Here is a 16289-nt window from a genome sequence, read left to right on the forward strand (position 1 = left end):
CAAAGACTGGGTGAAAAGGAGCCAATTTGAAGGGGCTTTCTCTGGCCACATGTGGAATAGTTTGAGTATCAAAAAGAACAAAAACTGTAATTGATAGAAACACATCATAGATGTTTAAATCTAAATCAAAATGAAGGAAAAGCAGACATGCACCTCGATGAGAGATTTGGTGGTTTGTTCTTTTATCAAGAGGCACATAATGTCTGATTTTTGCCCACTTTTGCTGTTAGCAGTCATTATGCTTCATGCCTCGTTCTGTTAATTATTAGGCTTGCAAATAGTAATTTTTTTTTTTTGAGGAAGATTAGCCCTGAGCTAACATTGTTCCCATCTTCCTCTACTTTATATGTGGGATGCCTGCCACAGCATGGCTTGCCAAGCGGTGCATAGGTCTGCACCTGGGATCCGAACCAGCAAGCCCCAGGCCGCCGAAGCAGAACATGCGAACTTAACTGCTGCACCACCGGGCCGGCCCCTGCAAAATAGTAATTTTTTATCACAGCTTTATTGAGATATGGTTCACATACCATGTAGTTCACCCTTTTAAAGTTTTCAGTGGTTTTTAGGATATCCATGGAGTTGTGCAACTGTCACCATAATCAATTTTAGAACATTTCGTTACCCTAGAAGTAACCCCATGCTCACTGACAGTCGGCGTCCATTTTCCCCTGACGGCCACTCTCCAGCCCTCACCAACAGTCTACTTTCTGTCCATGTAGATTTGCCTGTTCTGGACCTTTCGTGTCATAGGTGGTCTTACATGACTGACTTCTTTCACTTAGCATGATGTTTTCAGGGTTCATCCGTGTGACAGTGTGTACCAGTGCTTCATTCCTTTTTATTGCCAAATAATATTCAGTTGTATGGATATGCCACATTTTATTTGTCCATTCATCAGTTGAGGAATATTTGGGTTGTTTCCACGTGATCATTGTTAATAATGCTGTGAACATTTGTATACAAGGTTCTGTGTGGACATATGTTTTCATTTCTCTTGGATATGTACCTAGGAGAGGAATCGCTGGTTCGCACAGCGACTCTGACCTTTTGAGGAACTGCCAGACTGTCTTCCACAGTGGCTGCCCCATTTTACAGTCCTACCAGCAGTGTATGGGGTTCCGGTTTCTCCACATCCTTGCCAATGCTTACTGTACACTTTTTTAACTATAGATGGTAAAGTGTACATAATATAAAATATACCATTCTAACTGTTTTTAAGTATGCAGCTCAGTGGTGTTAAGTACACTCACAATATTGTGCAACCATCACCACCATCTATCTCCAGAGCTTTTTCATCATCCCGAACAGAATCTCTGTACCTATTAAACACTTAACTTCCTGTTCCTCTCTCCCTGTTATCTATCTTTTTGGTTATAGCCTTACTAGTGGGTATGAAGTGATATCTCATTGTGGTTTTGATTTGCAACCTCTGATGGCTAATGATGTGGAGCATCTTTTCATACAGCTATTGGCCATTTGTGCATTTTCTTTGGAGAAATATCTATTCAGATGCTTTTACTGAATACTACTAAAATGCTTTCAGATATTTTGATTGTGTTGTTTGTGTTTTTGTTATTGAATTATAATAATTCTTTTTATGCTCTGGATACAAGTCCTTTATCAGATGGATGAATTGCAGATATTTTCTCCCACTTTATGGGTTATCTTCTTCCTTTCTGGATGACATCCTTTGAAGCACAAAAGATTTTAATTTTGATGAAGTTCGATTTATTGATTTTCTCTTGTTCTTGTGCTTTTGGTATCATATATAAGAAACCATTGCCTAATCTAAGATCATGAAGATTTATGCTTACATTTTCTTCTAAGAGTTTTATAGTTTTAGCTCTTACATTTAGTTCTTTGATCCATTTTGAGTTAATTTTTTGTATATGGTGTGAGGTAGGAGTCCAACTTCGTTTTTTTGCATGGATGTCCAGTTGTCCCAGTACTATTAGTTAAAAAGACTGTTCTTTACCTGTTGAATTATTTTAGCACCCTAGCTGAGAATCGGCTGACCTGAAATGTGAGAGTTTATTTTGGGACTTTCAATTCTATGGCATAAAATAATAAATTTTTAGTTCCATTAATTTTGTTTTCATTTATTAGCTGGACTGATTTTATAAGGAGATGCCTCCCCTCATCTACTATTTGGTTACTAAGTGGTACAGTTCATGTAGGGGAAACAGTATATATACTTGATGTTTTGTTTTCCCAGCTTTTAAGATAATCAATTGGTTTTCTCTTATCCTCAGAAGGTGACCAATTAGGTATTTTTTTGTTATCATTATAAACTCATGGATTAAAACATATTTGATTGAGTTCGATCTATTGCAATTATTCGCATGATGAAAGCACAAAATTTCACTTCTTTGGTCAGCAGAAGGTTCACGTTGGCTCCTGAGTTCTCTTGATGGGACCCTAATAGTCTTTGATGGCTTCCTTGCCATTTGGCATATGTCAAGATGTTCTGAGCTGATTTTGTGCATTCTTCGCCTGAGATCTGGTCTCATCTGGTTCTTTTAATGGGAAATGGTACTGAAGACCACACGTGGGCACTAGGATACGCATTGCTCTCAGGGTGGTCAGTGTGTGTGTGTTTAGTTTAAAGCTAAAATACCTGGTAAGTTTATAGTGATATTTCCCATTCAAACTCAGGACTATAGGATTGTTAATATAATCTCTTTTGTATTAGATCTCTCCCTCACTTCTTCCTTATCAAGATTCATATTCCTCAGGGAAATAGGAGATGATAGAATTAGTATATCCCATAAGTATTCACTTGCTTTTTTCCCACATTACAAATCCTGCAGTCTCTGAATAGTGATACTAATGCTATTATCACCAAGTGTGATTACTGAAAACAATCGAAAATGTTTTTTTGCATGTGCTAGTTTAATTCCTTTTTTTCTTTTTGGCTGAGGAGGATTCGCCCTGGGCTAGCATTCATGCCAGTCTTCCTCTATTTTTTAGTATTCCCCTATTTTTTGCGGGCCACCAGCACAGCATGGCCACTAACAGAGCCGTGTAGGTCCATGCCCGGGAACCAAACCGAGGCTGCTGAAGCAGAGCACACTGAACTTAACCACTGGGCCCCTGGGGCTGGCCCTAATTCCTATTTTTTATGGTTGTATTTATATCTAAATTGTCAGATCAGATAGCCATTACATACTATAATATCTCCTTTTCCCCCCTTATTTAGTCTTAATTTTATGCTCACGACCAGTCTTTATGTTGATGTCTCTAGTCCTTTTGGTTGTCTGAGGCTTGTGCTCTGGAAAGACCCATGAGGATAACAACTCCCCAGGTTTATATGTATTGATAATAGTTTAGGTCCTTTATATTTGAAGGTCAGTTTTTCTGGATATGAAGTTTTTAGCTCACATTTTTTAGTATCTTACATGTGGTACCCTGTTTTCTTCTGCTTTAAAGACTGGCTGTTGAAAATCTAATGAACACTTAATTTTCTTTTCCTTACGAGTAGTGGTTCTTTTTCTTTTCCTTGGTGGTCACTGCCTAGAACCATTGTCATTGGAGATGCCACATGGTAGTATCCTAATTCTATCATCCTTTCTGGATTTATCAGCTAGAATTTTGGATTTTGTGAAAATGGTAGTAGTGGTGACAGCAGCATAGCTTTTGGATTTTCCCAAATTCTCACAAAAAAAGATGAAACAACTCAACAAAAAAACTAAAAGAAGCATACCCAAAACCCGGCCCATGGACAACATGTACAAAAGCACTGAGTGACAGAGCATCCCTAGGAACCCCAGAACCCAAGTGGATGCAGACAAAACGCCAGCAGCACACACAGTGCCAGCGTGCTGCCGGAGTCCGCGTGGGAGAAGGCAGAGGTTGGCACCAGCATGTCTAAGAGGCCTGAGAACGGGAGAGGCCCCCAAAGAGCCAACAGGTGTTCACTGGACAGCGGGGCGGGCCCATTGGAGAAGATGAGGTGGAACGGGGAGAGGACTTTCTTCCTCAGCAGTGGGTGAGTCCACAGGAGCCATGCAACGCCTGCAGGAGCTCCATGGACCAGCCCCCTTGAACTGGACACTGACCAGTCAGGACTCTCTTCCGCTGGGCCCCACATTGAGGAGTGAAATAAAAATTGAGCAGAATAGACCTAATTGAGACCCTGTGTGACATGAACCAAATGCAATATATGGATCTTGTTTAGATCCTTATTTGAACAAACCAAGTGGAAAAAAAATTTAGACAATGCAATGGTTTGAACACTGAATATTTTGTATTAAATATTTACTGTTAATTTTTAGGTGTGATAAGAGGTCTTGTATGTACAAGAAAGGTTCTAAGTCTTTTAGAAATTCCTGCTGAGCTATTTGTGGATAAAATGATATATCAAGGCTTTAATTTAAAATAGTCCTGGGGCTAGGGCAGGGGGTATATAGCTGGAATAAGATTGGCCAAATGTCACTAACTGTTGAAGCTGTGGTTGGATACATAGGGGTTTTCTCCAGCTTCTGCAGAACCATCTAGTACCGTCAGCCTGAGTGGGTTTAGGTGCGAATTCAGAATGGGTAACAAATTTGACTTTCCATAGAATCTCCTAATTCTTCTAGGCCTAGTCATTTATTTTGGGAGGTGTATAAAGTTACCATGAGTGTTATTCTTTAGGAAGCTTAAGGATTACCCAAGAATAAAAGTAAGTTATTTTCTAGCTTCAGAGAATCCTTTAAATAATATTAAAAATCATCAAGCCAATGCTGCTGTTGGAGTTAAGGATGTTATTTCACTTTCAAGGTGCTGAGATTCCAAGAGGTAGTGTTCTTACAGTGTAGCCCCAGCTCTTCCCCATATGCTCGTTCAGCAGCATTCTTATCAGAATTGGGAATGTAAAGTTGATCATTAATATTCTGAGGCCTAGCCATCTTGAGAATGTTTAATGTGTAGCTTGCAACACTGTTGTAGCTGATTTTGTATATATCTGGTTATTTTCCAGGAGTAGACTAATGCCCTCTGAATAACAGGAGGTCTCTTTAGTCTGAGGGCATCAAAATATTGATTGGTACATGGTGCACTAATTGTCCCAAAGGGACTTCCCCAAATACTGAGCTTACTCTTAGGTTGTAATTAGACCTTGACTGGTAATCATAAATAGCCATTGCATGGAGCTTAAAATGACTTGGTTTTGGTGAAAGATAAGTCAGCAGCTAAGGAAGACTTTACTGGGTATCATAGTTTTTATTCAGTGACAGTCCTTTCATATTACTTGTACATTCTTCCCCTGTGCACATGTTGACTTGTTTTTTAAACTTATCTGTCTAGGTTTGGAGCAAGTATGTGAAGAAGTTGAGTGATTTTGCTAAGCCAGAGAATATTGACTCGGCCGTGCAATGCCTGAACGAACTTATAACCAACACCCTACACCACATCCCAGATGTCATCACCTACCTTTCAAGACTTAGAAACCAAAGTGTTTTTAACTTCTGCGCTATTCCACAGGTTTGGAATGGGGCTATTCTTGTTGTATATGGGAAGCAGAGGCTAAAGGGAATGGTGTGATGGGGGTGGATAAAATGCCTTTACTATTTTGGTCTGCTGTATTCAAGGATATGGTTCCTTAAAAAGATGACTTTATTTTCTTTTGCTGGGGGGCAAACAGTGTTCCACAACACCTCCCCTTTGCCCCACAACCACCGCACTCAGCCTCGAGGTTAAGTCTGCTCCTTTCCAGAACCTTCCAGAACTTTTCTTCCATTAACTATTCTGAACTAGTTAGATCCTTATCCTCACAATTAAATATAGGGCTTTGGCCTGGATTTATGGCAGTGCTGAATAGGGCTTTGGCCTGGATTTATGGCAGTGCTGAGTGCTTCGTGTAGGTGAAGCTGTTATCAATAAAGGTCTTAATGAAGCACCACTCTCCTTTTTACTAGAACCTGATCCTATGGACTTAGCCCCTCAATATTCTAAGACTACACTTTTTAAATGCCTTTCCCAATTACTTCAATTTTTAACTCAAATAAGTGAAGAAAGTCATAGGATTTAACTGATTTGGAAACTTGGTTTGGTCTTGTTCTAAGGACCAACCTTGAGTGGTTGTTGGAACTAAAATCTGTGTGCCTGACTTAGGTTTCCATTTATCCTAGAAATAATTTACATTTCAGCTGGGAAACTACCCTCCCCTTTTCTTTTTTCCCCCCCCATGTTATTTTTTAATGTGTAATGATTATGTTCGATGTACGAAAAATAGAACAAAATAGAAAATTCTTTCCAGATATTATTTTGAGACATATTTTTCAGATCTAATAACTCATTGCTCTAGCATGGAAAATGTTGCATTGGCTTGTGTTTGTTTTTTCCAAATAAAAAGGAACTTTTGTGGCTGAATTGCAGAGTTATTTAAGACTGCAAAGACCCCTTTATTCTGTGTGTTGTTGAGAAAGGAGGAGTGGGAAAAGTCAAAGTTTTGACGTCCTTTCTTCATGGGTGTTTTTTCTGGTTAGTTACATCTTAGCTCTTTGGCGCTTTCTCATTCCACAGAAGGTTTTCTTACCTTTTATGATGCTGATTGCTTACAGCACTGTTTCTTACTTTTTTCATGAAATGAATCAGTGTTTTATCTCTCTCCTTATTACCTGTAGGTGATGGCCATTGCTACTTTGGCTGCCTGTTATAATAATCAGCAGGTGTTCAAAGGAGTAGTGAAGATTCGAAAAGGGCAAGCAGTGACCCTGATGATGGATGCCACTAATATGCCGGCTGTCAAAGCTATAATATACCAGTATATGGAAGAGGTGGGTTTTTATTTAACTACCTGGATAATTTGTAGCTGTTTTTATGATTTAAATAATGTCAGTATTTAAACATTTTGTATTTGGATGTCAGATGATCCTAACAGCTCACTCTGTTATGGCGTAAAGAGACAGAGTTGGTATCCTTTATTAGGAAAAAGTATATGCACAGGGAGCTGACTGTTCTGAGCTGCACACACAGTACCCTGATGTTAGAGGCCACCTACCCTTATTGTTTATGGGTGAGGAGTGTGGAACTGCAGCCTGTGTATGCTAATGCACTGTCCGACTGAGTGACTCTCAGATCCCAGTCCACATTTCCTGACACCCAATCCAGTACTTTCTGTTACATTATAGCCCTCAATTGAGAAACCACAGTAGGGCATTTCAGCAAAGGGAAACCATCAAGTTACAATTATTTTTAAATTTTCTAATGCAAATCTCATTTTTTAAATGCCAATGCCATCCTATAAACAAAACATCCTTGTTCGAGTCAAATCTCCAGCTGTGGAGGGTATGACATCTGACTAGGTTCAAAAGAACTTTGTCTTAGAGGCTGGAACTCTCTAATCACCAGGCCTTAGGGCTGTGGTTCTCAAATGGAGGTGGTTTTACTCCCTCTCCCCGGGGACATTTGGCAATGTCTGGAGACATTTTTGATTGTCACAACTGGGGCGGGGGGTGCCTACTGCCATCTGGTGAGTGGAGGCCCCGACATCCTTAGGTGTATTCTTACTGCAGATTGAAATACTACAGAAGTACATGACAGCATAAAAGGACCCCTCCCGCCTCCCTCCCCAGAGATCACTGCCGTCCGTAGATCGCTCTGTCCTTCCAGCCCCCGGTTGTGCCTTTACACGGAGGTGATTTGTAACAGCAGTTTCATCAAAACAGAGTTCTAGAAAACACTTATTTCCTCTGATTTCTATACCACATCCCCTTGTATTTCCTCCCTGTCTTCTCTTTGACAAGTTCTGGACCTCAGCATTGCCACCAGAGGCACCTATAGAAGGTATAAGAGAAGACCACATTTATCAAAGTCCTAAAATCCCTTTAGTGACTAGATGAAAGTGTCCAGCCATTGACCAAAATATTGCTACCGCCAAGACTCAGGACAGTGTGCTTAACCATATAGCCAGCATTTATTTTGGGCTTCCTATGTGTCTGGCATACAACCGAATAGGTAGGTACTATTAATATCAAGGAAACTTGAGGCCCTAACCCCATGGCTGGAGCTATAACTTGGACCCACGTCCGGCTGACTTTGGAGCCTCTGTTGTTCACCACGATTCTGAGGGGTTGAATTACTCTTTCTAAACTGAATACTGCCATTTTAGGCACAGTTTCTCCATTTTATATAAATTAGAAACGTTTTATGTAGTATGTAGTTCAGAAAATATTTTAGCTTTGCAGTTTTATTCTGAGTCCTAATTTTAGAAAGCCATTTTTTAAGTGTTGTAGGCAGTTCTATTACTATATTAAAATTTGACTTCTAGTGTTCCTCTTGACTACTGGAATTAAATCCTAGTTGTGATTCACAGTTTGACTTAGGGCAGGGGTAGGCAGACTACAGCTGGCTGACCCCGTTTTTGTAAATAAGTTTTTACTGGAACACAGCCACACCTGTTTGTTTACATGTTGTCTGTGGCTGCTCCCCCAATACAGAGGCAGAGTTGAGTAGCTGCTACAGGAGGTGCCCCACGAGGCTGAAAATATGTTTTGGCCCTTTAAGAAAAAGTTCGCTGAGGGCCCCGCCCTGTGGCTGAGTGGTTAAGTTCTCGGAGCTCCCATTCGGAGGCCCAGGGTTTCACTGGTTCGGATCCTGGGTTGGGACATGGCACGGCTCGTCAGGCCATGCTGAGGTGGTGTCCCACATGCCACAACTAGAAAGAACCACAACTAAAAAATATACAACTACGTACTGGGGGGATTTGAGGAGCAAAAGCGGGGAAAAAAAAAAGATTGGCAACAGTTGTTAGCTCAGGTGCCAATCTTTTTAAAAAAAGAAAAAGAAAAGAAAAATTTTGCTGAGCCCTGATTTAAGGCATCCGTTATTTTGTTTCAAGTTACTCCAGTGAAACTCAAGGTATTTTGGAAGAAATGCTTAAGTTGATTTGATTCAAAAAAATCTCTGAAGATTGCTGAGTCTCAAGTAATAGAATGTGGAAATGATTTCAATGTCAGCATTAAGGACGTTTTGTAAATAAATTTCAAGTTAAAACTTTTTGTATGACGTCTACAAGTTGTCTGGCATCCACGTACTCACACTGATCCTATTTCTCCTCACTGACCAAGTGTGTCCTTGGCAGTAAGACAGGAAGACATTTCTTCCGTCATGTCCCTGGCCTTACTGGTCGAGGCAATAATGCACCTGCAGGGGACTTTCAAGATCTCCTTGTGCAGCTCTCATGGTTAAAAGAAGAGTTGGAGCGAAGCCCAGATGCTCCTGAGCAGGTGGACGCTGCTCCTCAGGGCACTCCGTCCTCTGGAGCAGCCTCAGCTTGGAAGGGGCCTAGATACCTGTCAGCTGGGGAGAAGTGCAACCAGCTATTTTGAGACAGAAACAAATGCGCAGGCAAACAGCCAGAAACCTTATTTCCTTCTCTGCCAAAGTTAATTCCTTGGCATGAGCAGTCTTTTTCAAGCTGGCGGAGTTTCCTGTCTCACTCTCGCTGTGGTTAATGTAGGGCATCGCCATGCTCTTCAAGCCCTATTTATTCTCTCCGCTCAGAGTGTGGGCCTCTGTCCGGCAGCTTCTGCGTCCCTGGGAGCTTGCTGGAGTCTCCGTCCCTACTGGAACCGCTGGATCAGAATCTGCCTTTACCACGACCCCCAGGGATTGCTGTGAATGTAGCGTTTGCAAAGTACTGCTCTGTGTCCCAGCCTCTCACTCTCAGCTGACTCCGCCTTTAACCATGTGAGGAAGTGCGAGGTTCTACGTTGGGAGCTCCCTCCACTCTTGTCTGTGTCTGCCTCTCGCGTGCAGGCCTGACTCCCAGGTCCACACACTCATTCCCTCCTGTCTGCTCAAGATCCGCCCTCTTTGTGTGTCTAAACCCTTTCTCTTCCCTGCGTCATTCCTCTCAGTTTATGTATGTGCTCAGGTCACTCACTTCAAGAGGTGACGGAACCAGAGATCTTCCTGCGTGTGAACTCGCCTCCGCCAGCTCTGCCCCGTCTCCTTGCCTTCACAGCTGAGCTTCTCCAAAGAGCAGCTGTACTTAATGTTATTTATTCATTCCCATTCTGTTCTCAACTCACTTCCTTCTAGCTTTTGTTCTTACCTCGTCATTAGAACTTTTCCTACTGAAGTGATTTGATGACCTAATTTACAAATCTAATAACCAATTTAAAAAACTTTTCCAAGATCCCACTGTTTCATTTGACGCTGGATCTTTCTCTCCTTGAAGCCCTTTCCTCCTGTGGCTTCTTTGACACCTTCCTCTGGTTTAACCTCTTAGCTCTCTGTCTACTCCTTTCCCTTCTTGCTCCTTAGCTGGTATTTTCTTGAGTTCTGTCTTGATTTTTATTTTCTCTCACTACACACAAGCTTTCTGGTTCTCTCATGTATGGCCATGGCTGCTGCCTCCACCATGTGCTCGTCACTCCTGACTTGCTTCCTCCAGCTCAGACCTTGGTCATGAGCTGCTGTTGTTGCTGTTAATGACATCGCCATTCACCTAAGCATGGAATCCGGATGACCCGGGGGGCGTCCCAGAGTCCTCCTTTATTCTCCCTAACCCTGTGTAGGAATCTCCATGTCCTGCCTCATCTACCTTTAGGCTTTCTATACTCATCAGAGTTCTGTGTGCGTTACCCTCTGACTGAGCAATCTAGGACTTTCCCTACAAAAAGAACCAGAAAATTGCGAGGATGCTTATTGTAGCATTTTGTCCTCAATCCTCATGGGGAAGGAATTGATTAAATTGTAGTACATTCATACTGTGTGGCTTGTGTTTAAAAAACATGACATCATTTTGTAGGTTCTGGCATTAATAAATGTCTATAAATTGTTCTGAGTGAAAAAAATCAAATTATAGAATATGTTTATAACCTGTTTTTTAAAAATAAAATTTTAGATATGTATAATTTTATATGCATAATTTAGAGTTGCATATATTTATACATTATAATATAGTCATATATAGAGTACATAAAATATATACATGATATTTTATGTGTTATAGATAGGCTTATATGGGCATAGCAAGAGGTATAAAAGTATACTAGTATATTATGTTATTATGTCAATCTATAGGGGACATTTTATACATTTATATGTATAGACTTACTAAGGGCATAGCGAGAGGAGGTGTGAAAGGAAGGATGCCAGCCTGTGGCTGAGGTGAGTAATGTAAGGGAATTTTGACTTTTTACTTTATTTCTATATTGCTTGTTTTTACAAGCATCATTCCGTCATCTAAAGTTGTTTCTAAGGAAATTAAAGAAGAAACTGTGGTTTCATCCCGGCTCTGTTTTTCTCCCCTGTTGCTGTCCTTTGCAGCAGACTGTTAGATATTCGGGATCGTTAGCTCATTCCTGGAGGCACAGTCTTTCGTTTCCTTGTTATATGAAATTGTAGCTGGGCTTTTTTCAGGGAGGAGGAAGGGTGGCAAGAATATATGTTTGTGGGGGCTGGCCCCGTGGCCGAGTGGTTAAGTTCACGCGCTCCGCTGCAGGCGGCCCAGTGTTTCGTTGGTTCGAATCCTGGGCGCGGACATGGCACTGCTCATTAAACCACGCTGAGGCAGCGTCCCACATGCCACAACTAGAAGGACCCACAACGAAGAATATACAACTATGTACCGGGGGGCTTTGGGGAGAAAGAGGAAAAAAAATAAAATCTTTAAAAAAAAAAAAGAATATGTTTGTGGAAAAAATACCTATTATAAATGAGAATTTGGGGGGGGGGGAGTGTGTTTTTAATGCCTGCTCTGTCCTCCTCATCCTCTTTGCTTCCTCTCGGCTTGGACCATTGTCACCTCCCACCATATCACCTCTTACTGATTCGTCAGTTTGGGTCAGTAGACGTTTACGGAGGCCCGCTGTGTGCCAGACGCAGGGCCAGGCTGGAGAGAGCAGGCTGAGTAAGACATGGTGCCTGTGAGGCTTACAGTCTAGTTAGAGAGACAAATACAAATAGATAATTTCAGAGTAAGTGATAAGGAAGGAGGATGGACAGGAGAGCGGCGCTTGGCCCGACCTGGGGCTGTAAGGCAGGTTTTCTAGAAGATACAATACCTATGTTGAAACTTGGACGATAGGTAAGAGTTAGCCAGGTGAAGGACTGTGGGAGGAGCATTCCAGCAGAGGGAATGGTGTGAGTGAAGAAAGGAACAGAAGCGTGCAGAGGGTGGTGGGCAGCAGCAAGGGAGGCTGGAGAGCAATGGTGGGCCCCATCATGGGCGGCCTTGTGCCTCACATTCAGGAGCTCAGACCTTACTTGGCAGGGGCTAGGGAGCCAATGAAGTTGTCAAGCAGTGGTTTTCCATCTCTTTGGGGACAGTGTGGAGAACAGATGAGTGGATTTAAGGGTTCGAGCATAGAGGCAGGAGTTCAGTTTGGAGGCTGGTGTAGCTCGGAGGAGAGGCACTGAGGGCCTCACCAGAGGCAGTAATGATAGGCATGAGGAGGGGGACTGGGAGGTCTGTGGAGAGGGGGAGGAGGTGTGGAGGAGCGAGGACTCTAGGATGACTCTTAGGGGCCCTGCTTCTGCTCTTGCCTGCCTTCCTCTCCCCTGTTGCCTGTACCACAGATTCGATCTCGATTCCCTGAGCTGCGTTTGCCCAGTCTTTCCAATATTATTTCCCTTCTCCATGTTACTCTGCTTCAGGCTAATCAAACTGTGCTGACATTACCAGGTGCCTGTGTGCGCCTGGCCTTGTGAGGTGTCGGGGATGCGACAGTCACTGAGAACCTGGGTAGCTCCCCAGGTGCCACACGTGCTCAGGCCTCCCTGCTTGCTCCCGAGGATGGGCTTCAGGATTACACAGGCCTGCAGTGACATCGGGCCTCCTTAATGGAGTGGCTTTGGGTTATTACTTTCGTGCTCTCTGAACCTCAGTTTCCTCATTGGTAATGGGCATAAGATACCTCCCTGCTTAGGATCGTCGTAAGAAGGAAACACGGAGGATGTTTGTAAATTTCCCAGGACTCAATAAGTGGCACTGACTATTTTTTCCTCTTTCTCCAACAGATTTATCATAGAATCCCCAACTCAGACCCATCTTCTGGTAAAACAAGACAGATCATCTCCACGATCAGGACACAGAATCTTCCCAATTGTCAGCTGATCTCTCGAAGCCACTATTCCCCCATCTACCTGTCATTTGTCATGCTCTTGGCTGCCCTGAGCTGGCAGTACCTGAGCACCCTGTCCCAGGTCACAGAAGACTATGTTCAGACCGGAGAACACTGACGTGGAACCAGGCTGGGGGCTGAAGTTCACCATGACATGGATTGACCTTTTCTTCATGGATGGATATTGGCTTCCCCTCCTTTGTTTCCCTCCTGCTTTAATCCCTAAAAGAACTCTGTGGGCTTGGACCTTTCGAAACTGACATGCAGTTGAGAAGAAGATGAGAATAAAAGGGAAGGATGTCTCATCCTCAGCTACCTGGGGATGCTTGTGGGTGGTGGCAGCTCGCGCAGGGGCTGATGGCAGAGCACTCGTTGCCGCGGGCTTGGGGAAATAGTTGCATATGGGACTGCTGAGAGGTCTTCTTTAGTGTGAATCCTGGCTACAATTATAATTAAATGTATTTCATTTGAAGCAAGCTTTGAATACCTCTCCTAATAGAAAATGAAGGGAATTTTCTTTCTGTTCTATTCCTATTTTTCTCGTCCTTTTTTCTTCAGTTGATTTGGATGTAGTAGATATGAATGTTCATAGTTCTAGGTAATATTCCCACCCATGTTCCTAAGAAATGCAGACTGTCTTCTGCACATGAAGGCTGGGAATTAACTTCTGGGTGTTCTGGTGTTATTTCCTCGTTTAAAGGGAGTTTAGCTTTCAGAAAGAAACAGCAGGATTGCCTCTGGCCCCACTATAGAAAATTGGTCTCCAGTTAAGGCTGATGTTTTTGAGAAGATTTTTATAATAAAGAATTGAATTATTCTGCATTTGTCAAGGGCAGTTCACTTGAAAGCCTGGATGGGCATGGCATGCGTGGAACTCAAGAATGGAGTTAGTGACTGATGGATGGCTGACCGTCTGCTGCCACCACGAAGCCAGCCAGAATGATACTGAGGGGCACAGCTACCCGGCCCCATGCGCCTGTGCCTGCTGGAAACAGCGAGTGGCCACATGGCCTCACTGCCCCACCTTGTGACCTGCATCCACTCTGCCAGCCTACTCGACTTTTGGCTCATTCTCTTAGCTGCGTTCTGAAATTTTATTGCATTCAGAGTTGTTTTTCAGCTTTTCCTTTTTTTAAATTACCAGTTTATACACCGAAGTCTCGAGAAAGGTAAAAGATGTTCTCCAGTGATCGGTTTAAAAGCTGAATGATGCTTCGCCTAATTCTCCTAGCAGGGCTCACCTCCCTCTTTACCCCAGCACAGCCAAAGTCTGTGGTGTCCTCTCCCCCAGCGACTCACTGAGATTCTCGCCTCGGACAGGGATGACATGGCCCCTCGCTAGGGGTGCGTTTGCAAAAGCCCCTTAGGCTGAGAATCAGTGTTGTAGGGCATTGAAGTAACTTTCCAGAAGCCATTAATGCTCTCAGTATATATCATGTATAGTCTGTTCCTTGGCTACAGTCCTTTGTGTACAGGGACTTAATCATTGGATTTGAGGTTTTTTCTAGCAATAATGTTGGATTGACATTGTTGCACACACCCTCACTGATTGTCCTCCTGTGACCACTGTTGCCGTCTGACGCAGCTGGCTTAGCCTCCGTCAATGGAGGCTTCAGTTAATCGGTTCCTTTGAGGCTCCGTCCCGGACAAACTTGGCACCACGCTGAAGCCAGAGTAACTTGCCACATGCCACTGTAAGCCAGACTCAACAGTAATTTCCCAGGCAATTTAACCATCAAAACTTGATTGGAGATTCCCAGGAAGACTGTTGAAAATTTGTATGTTGAAATCTAAGGTCAGTTCTGCTAAAGTTCACTTAGGGCACAAGACACCCTGGCAGAAGGAGCCTTGATCTGCGGTGGACGAACTGGAAGCCTCTCTCCTGGCTCAGTCGTGGCCTGTGGGACCTTCCAAGCTTCCGTGTGGTCTAGGTGATCTCTTAGGTCCCTCACAGCCAGAAAGCTATGTAATTTTCACTATCACGGGCTTGTGCAAAGGTCTTAGCTCTCATGCCCTCTGCTAAGCTCTTTGGAAGACTGTTTCCCTCATAAATATGTTTCTCGGCTAAAACTGCCACATAAAATACAGGAGGCCCAGTTGGACTTGAATTTCAGATAAAGTGCTTTTTTAGTATAATGATGTCTCAAATATAGCATGGGACATATTTATAATAAAAAATTACTTTATCCAAAATTCAAGTCTAATGGGGCATCCTGGATTTTCATTTGCTAAATCTGGCAACCCCACCCTCTACTCCATTTTGAAGGTAATTAAATGTATAGCGTTGCTGGCATAAGTCTACTTGATTCCTACTTACAGTGGAATATTTTAAGTTTTCCTCAGAGGAGCAGCTGACCCCTCTGAATGTAGGGCTTTAAATGAAACTCAGTTACAACAGATGGGAGCAGGAGCCTGAGCTCTAGGTTTTGGGAGCTTCTAGAGCTCTAGCTAAACCTGCACACACGCACACCTCCTTTTGGTAAAGTTCTCGGAGCAACTGCCTGGAAGCCCCGTTTTTCTGTCTACTGAGCCATTTCTCTGGCTGGAGGGGCTGTGTGACTAGGGGAGGAGGAAAGATGGCTGCCCATTTGTTAATAAGCATTCTAGGTTATTAGCAGTTCTGGAGGCAGAGCTCTAAGGCTGTGGTTCTCGAATTTTAGTGTGTATCATTAGTGCCTGACGGTCCCAGATTGCTAGGACCATAGACTTTCTCAGTAGGTCCGGGGAGGTGCCCCCAAACTTGTGGGGTTTTTCATTGTTTTTTTTTATTGAGTTCATAATAGTTTACATCACTGTGAGATTTCAGTTGTATATTATTTCTTGTCTGTCACCACATAAGTGCTCCCCTTCACCCCCTGTGCCCATCCCCCAACCCCTTCTCCTGGTAACCACTTAACTGTTTTCCTTGTCCAAGTACTTGTTTATATTTCACATGAGTGAAATCACCTGGTGCCAAACTTGTGGTTTTTAACGAGCTCTCAGGTGATAACAAATGCTGCTGGTCAGGAGAGCAGTTGGAGAACCACGGCTTTATTTAAAGAATTATCCTTCAATCCTTCACTTTAGTGAACATATGAATCACCTGGAGTCTTGTTACAGTACAAATGCCGATGCAGAGGTCTGGCCCCAAATTATGCTTTTCTAACAAGCTCTGAGGTGATGGCAGTGCTGCTGGGCTGTGGACCACTTCCAGTAGCCAGGCTCTGAATAGTTATCTGATGCATATTAAAGAGT

The 16289-nt window shown here is 43.0% G+C and overlaps 1 protein-coding gene across 2 annotated transcripts in view; it reads left to right on the forward strand.

The window, feature by feature from the left end:
* Positions 1 to 13877, forward strand: part of FDFT1 (farnesyl-diphosphate farnesyltransferase 1) — a 35173-nt gene extending 21296 nt beyond the window's left edge. For both annotated transcript variants that reach the window (XM_023636258.2, XM_001915448.5), the window contains 3 exons: positions 5287 to 5463; positions 6606 to 6758; positions 12952 to 13877. In XM_023636258.2, the coding sequence (XP_023492026.1) occupies positions 5287 to 5463; positions 6606 to 6758; positions 12952 to 13173 (552 nt within the window). In that variant the 3' untranslated portion in view covers positions 13174 to 13877. The remainder of the gene's footprint in view (positions 1 to 5286; positions 5464 to 6605; positions 6759 to 12951) is intronic.
* The last annotated feature ends 2412 nt before the right edge of the window (positions 13878 to 16289 follow it).

The sequence above is a fragment of the Equus caballus genome, chromosome 2 (genome assembly GCF_041296265.1).
Source record: "Equus caballus isolate H_3958 breed thoroughbred chromosome 2, TB-T2T, whole genome shotgun sequence".
Taxonomy (NCBI): domain Eukaryota; kingdom Metazoa; phylum Chordata; class Mammalia; order Perissodactyla; family Equidae; genus Equus; species Equus caballus.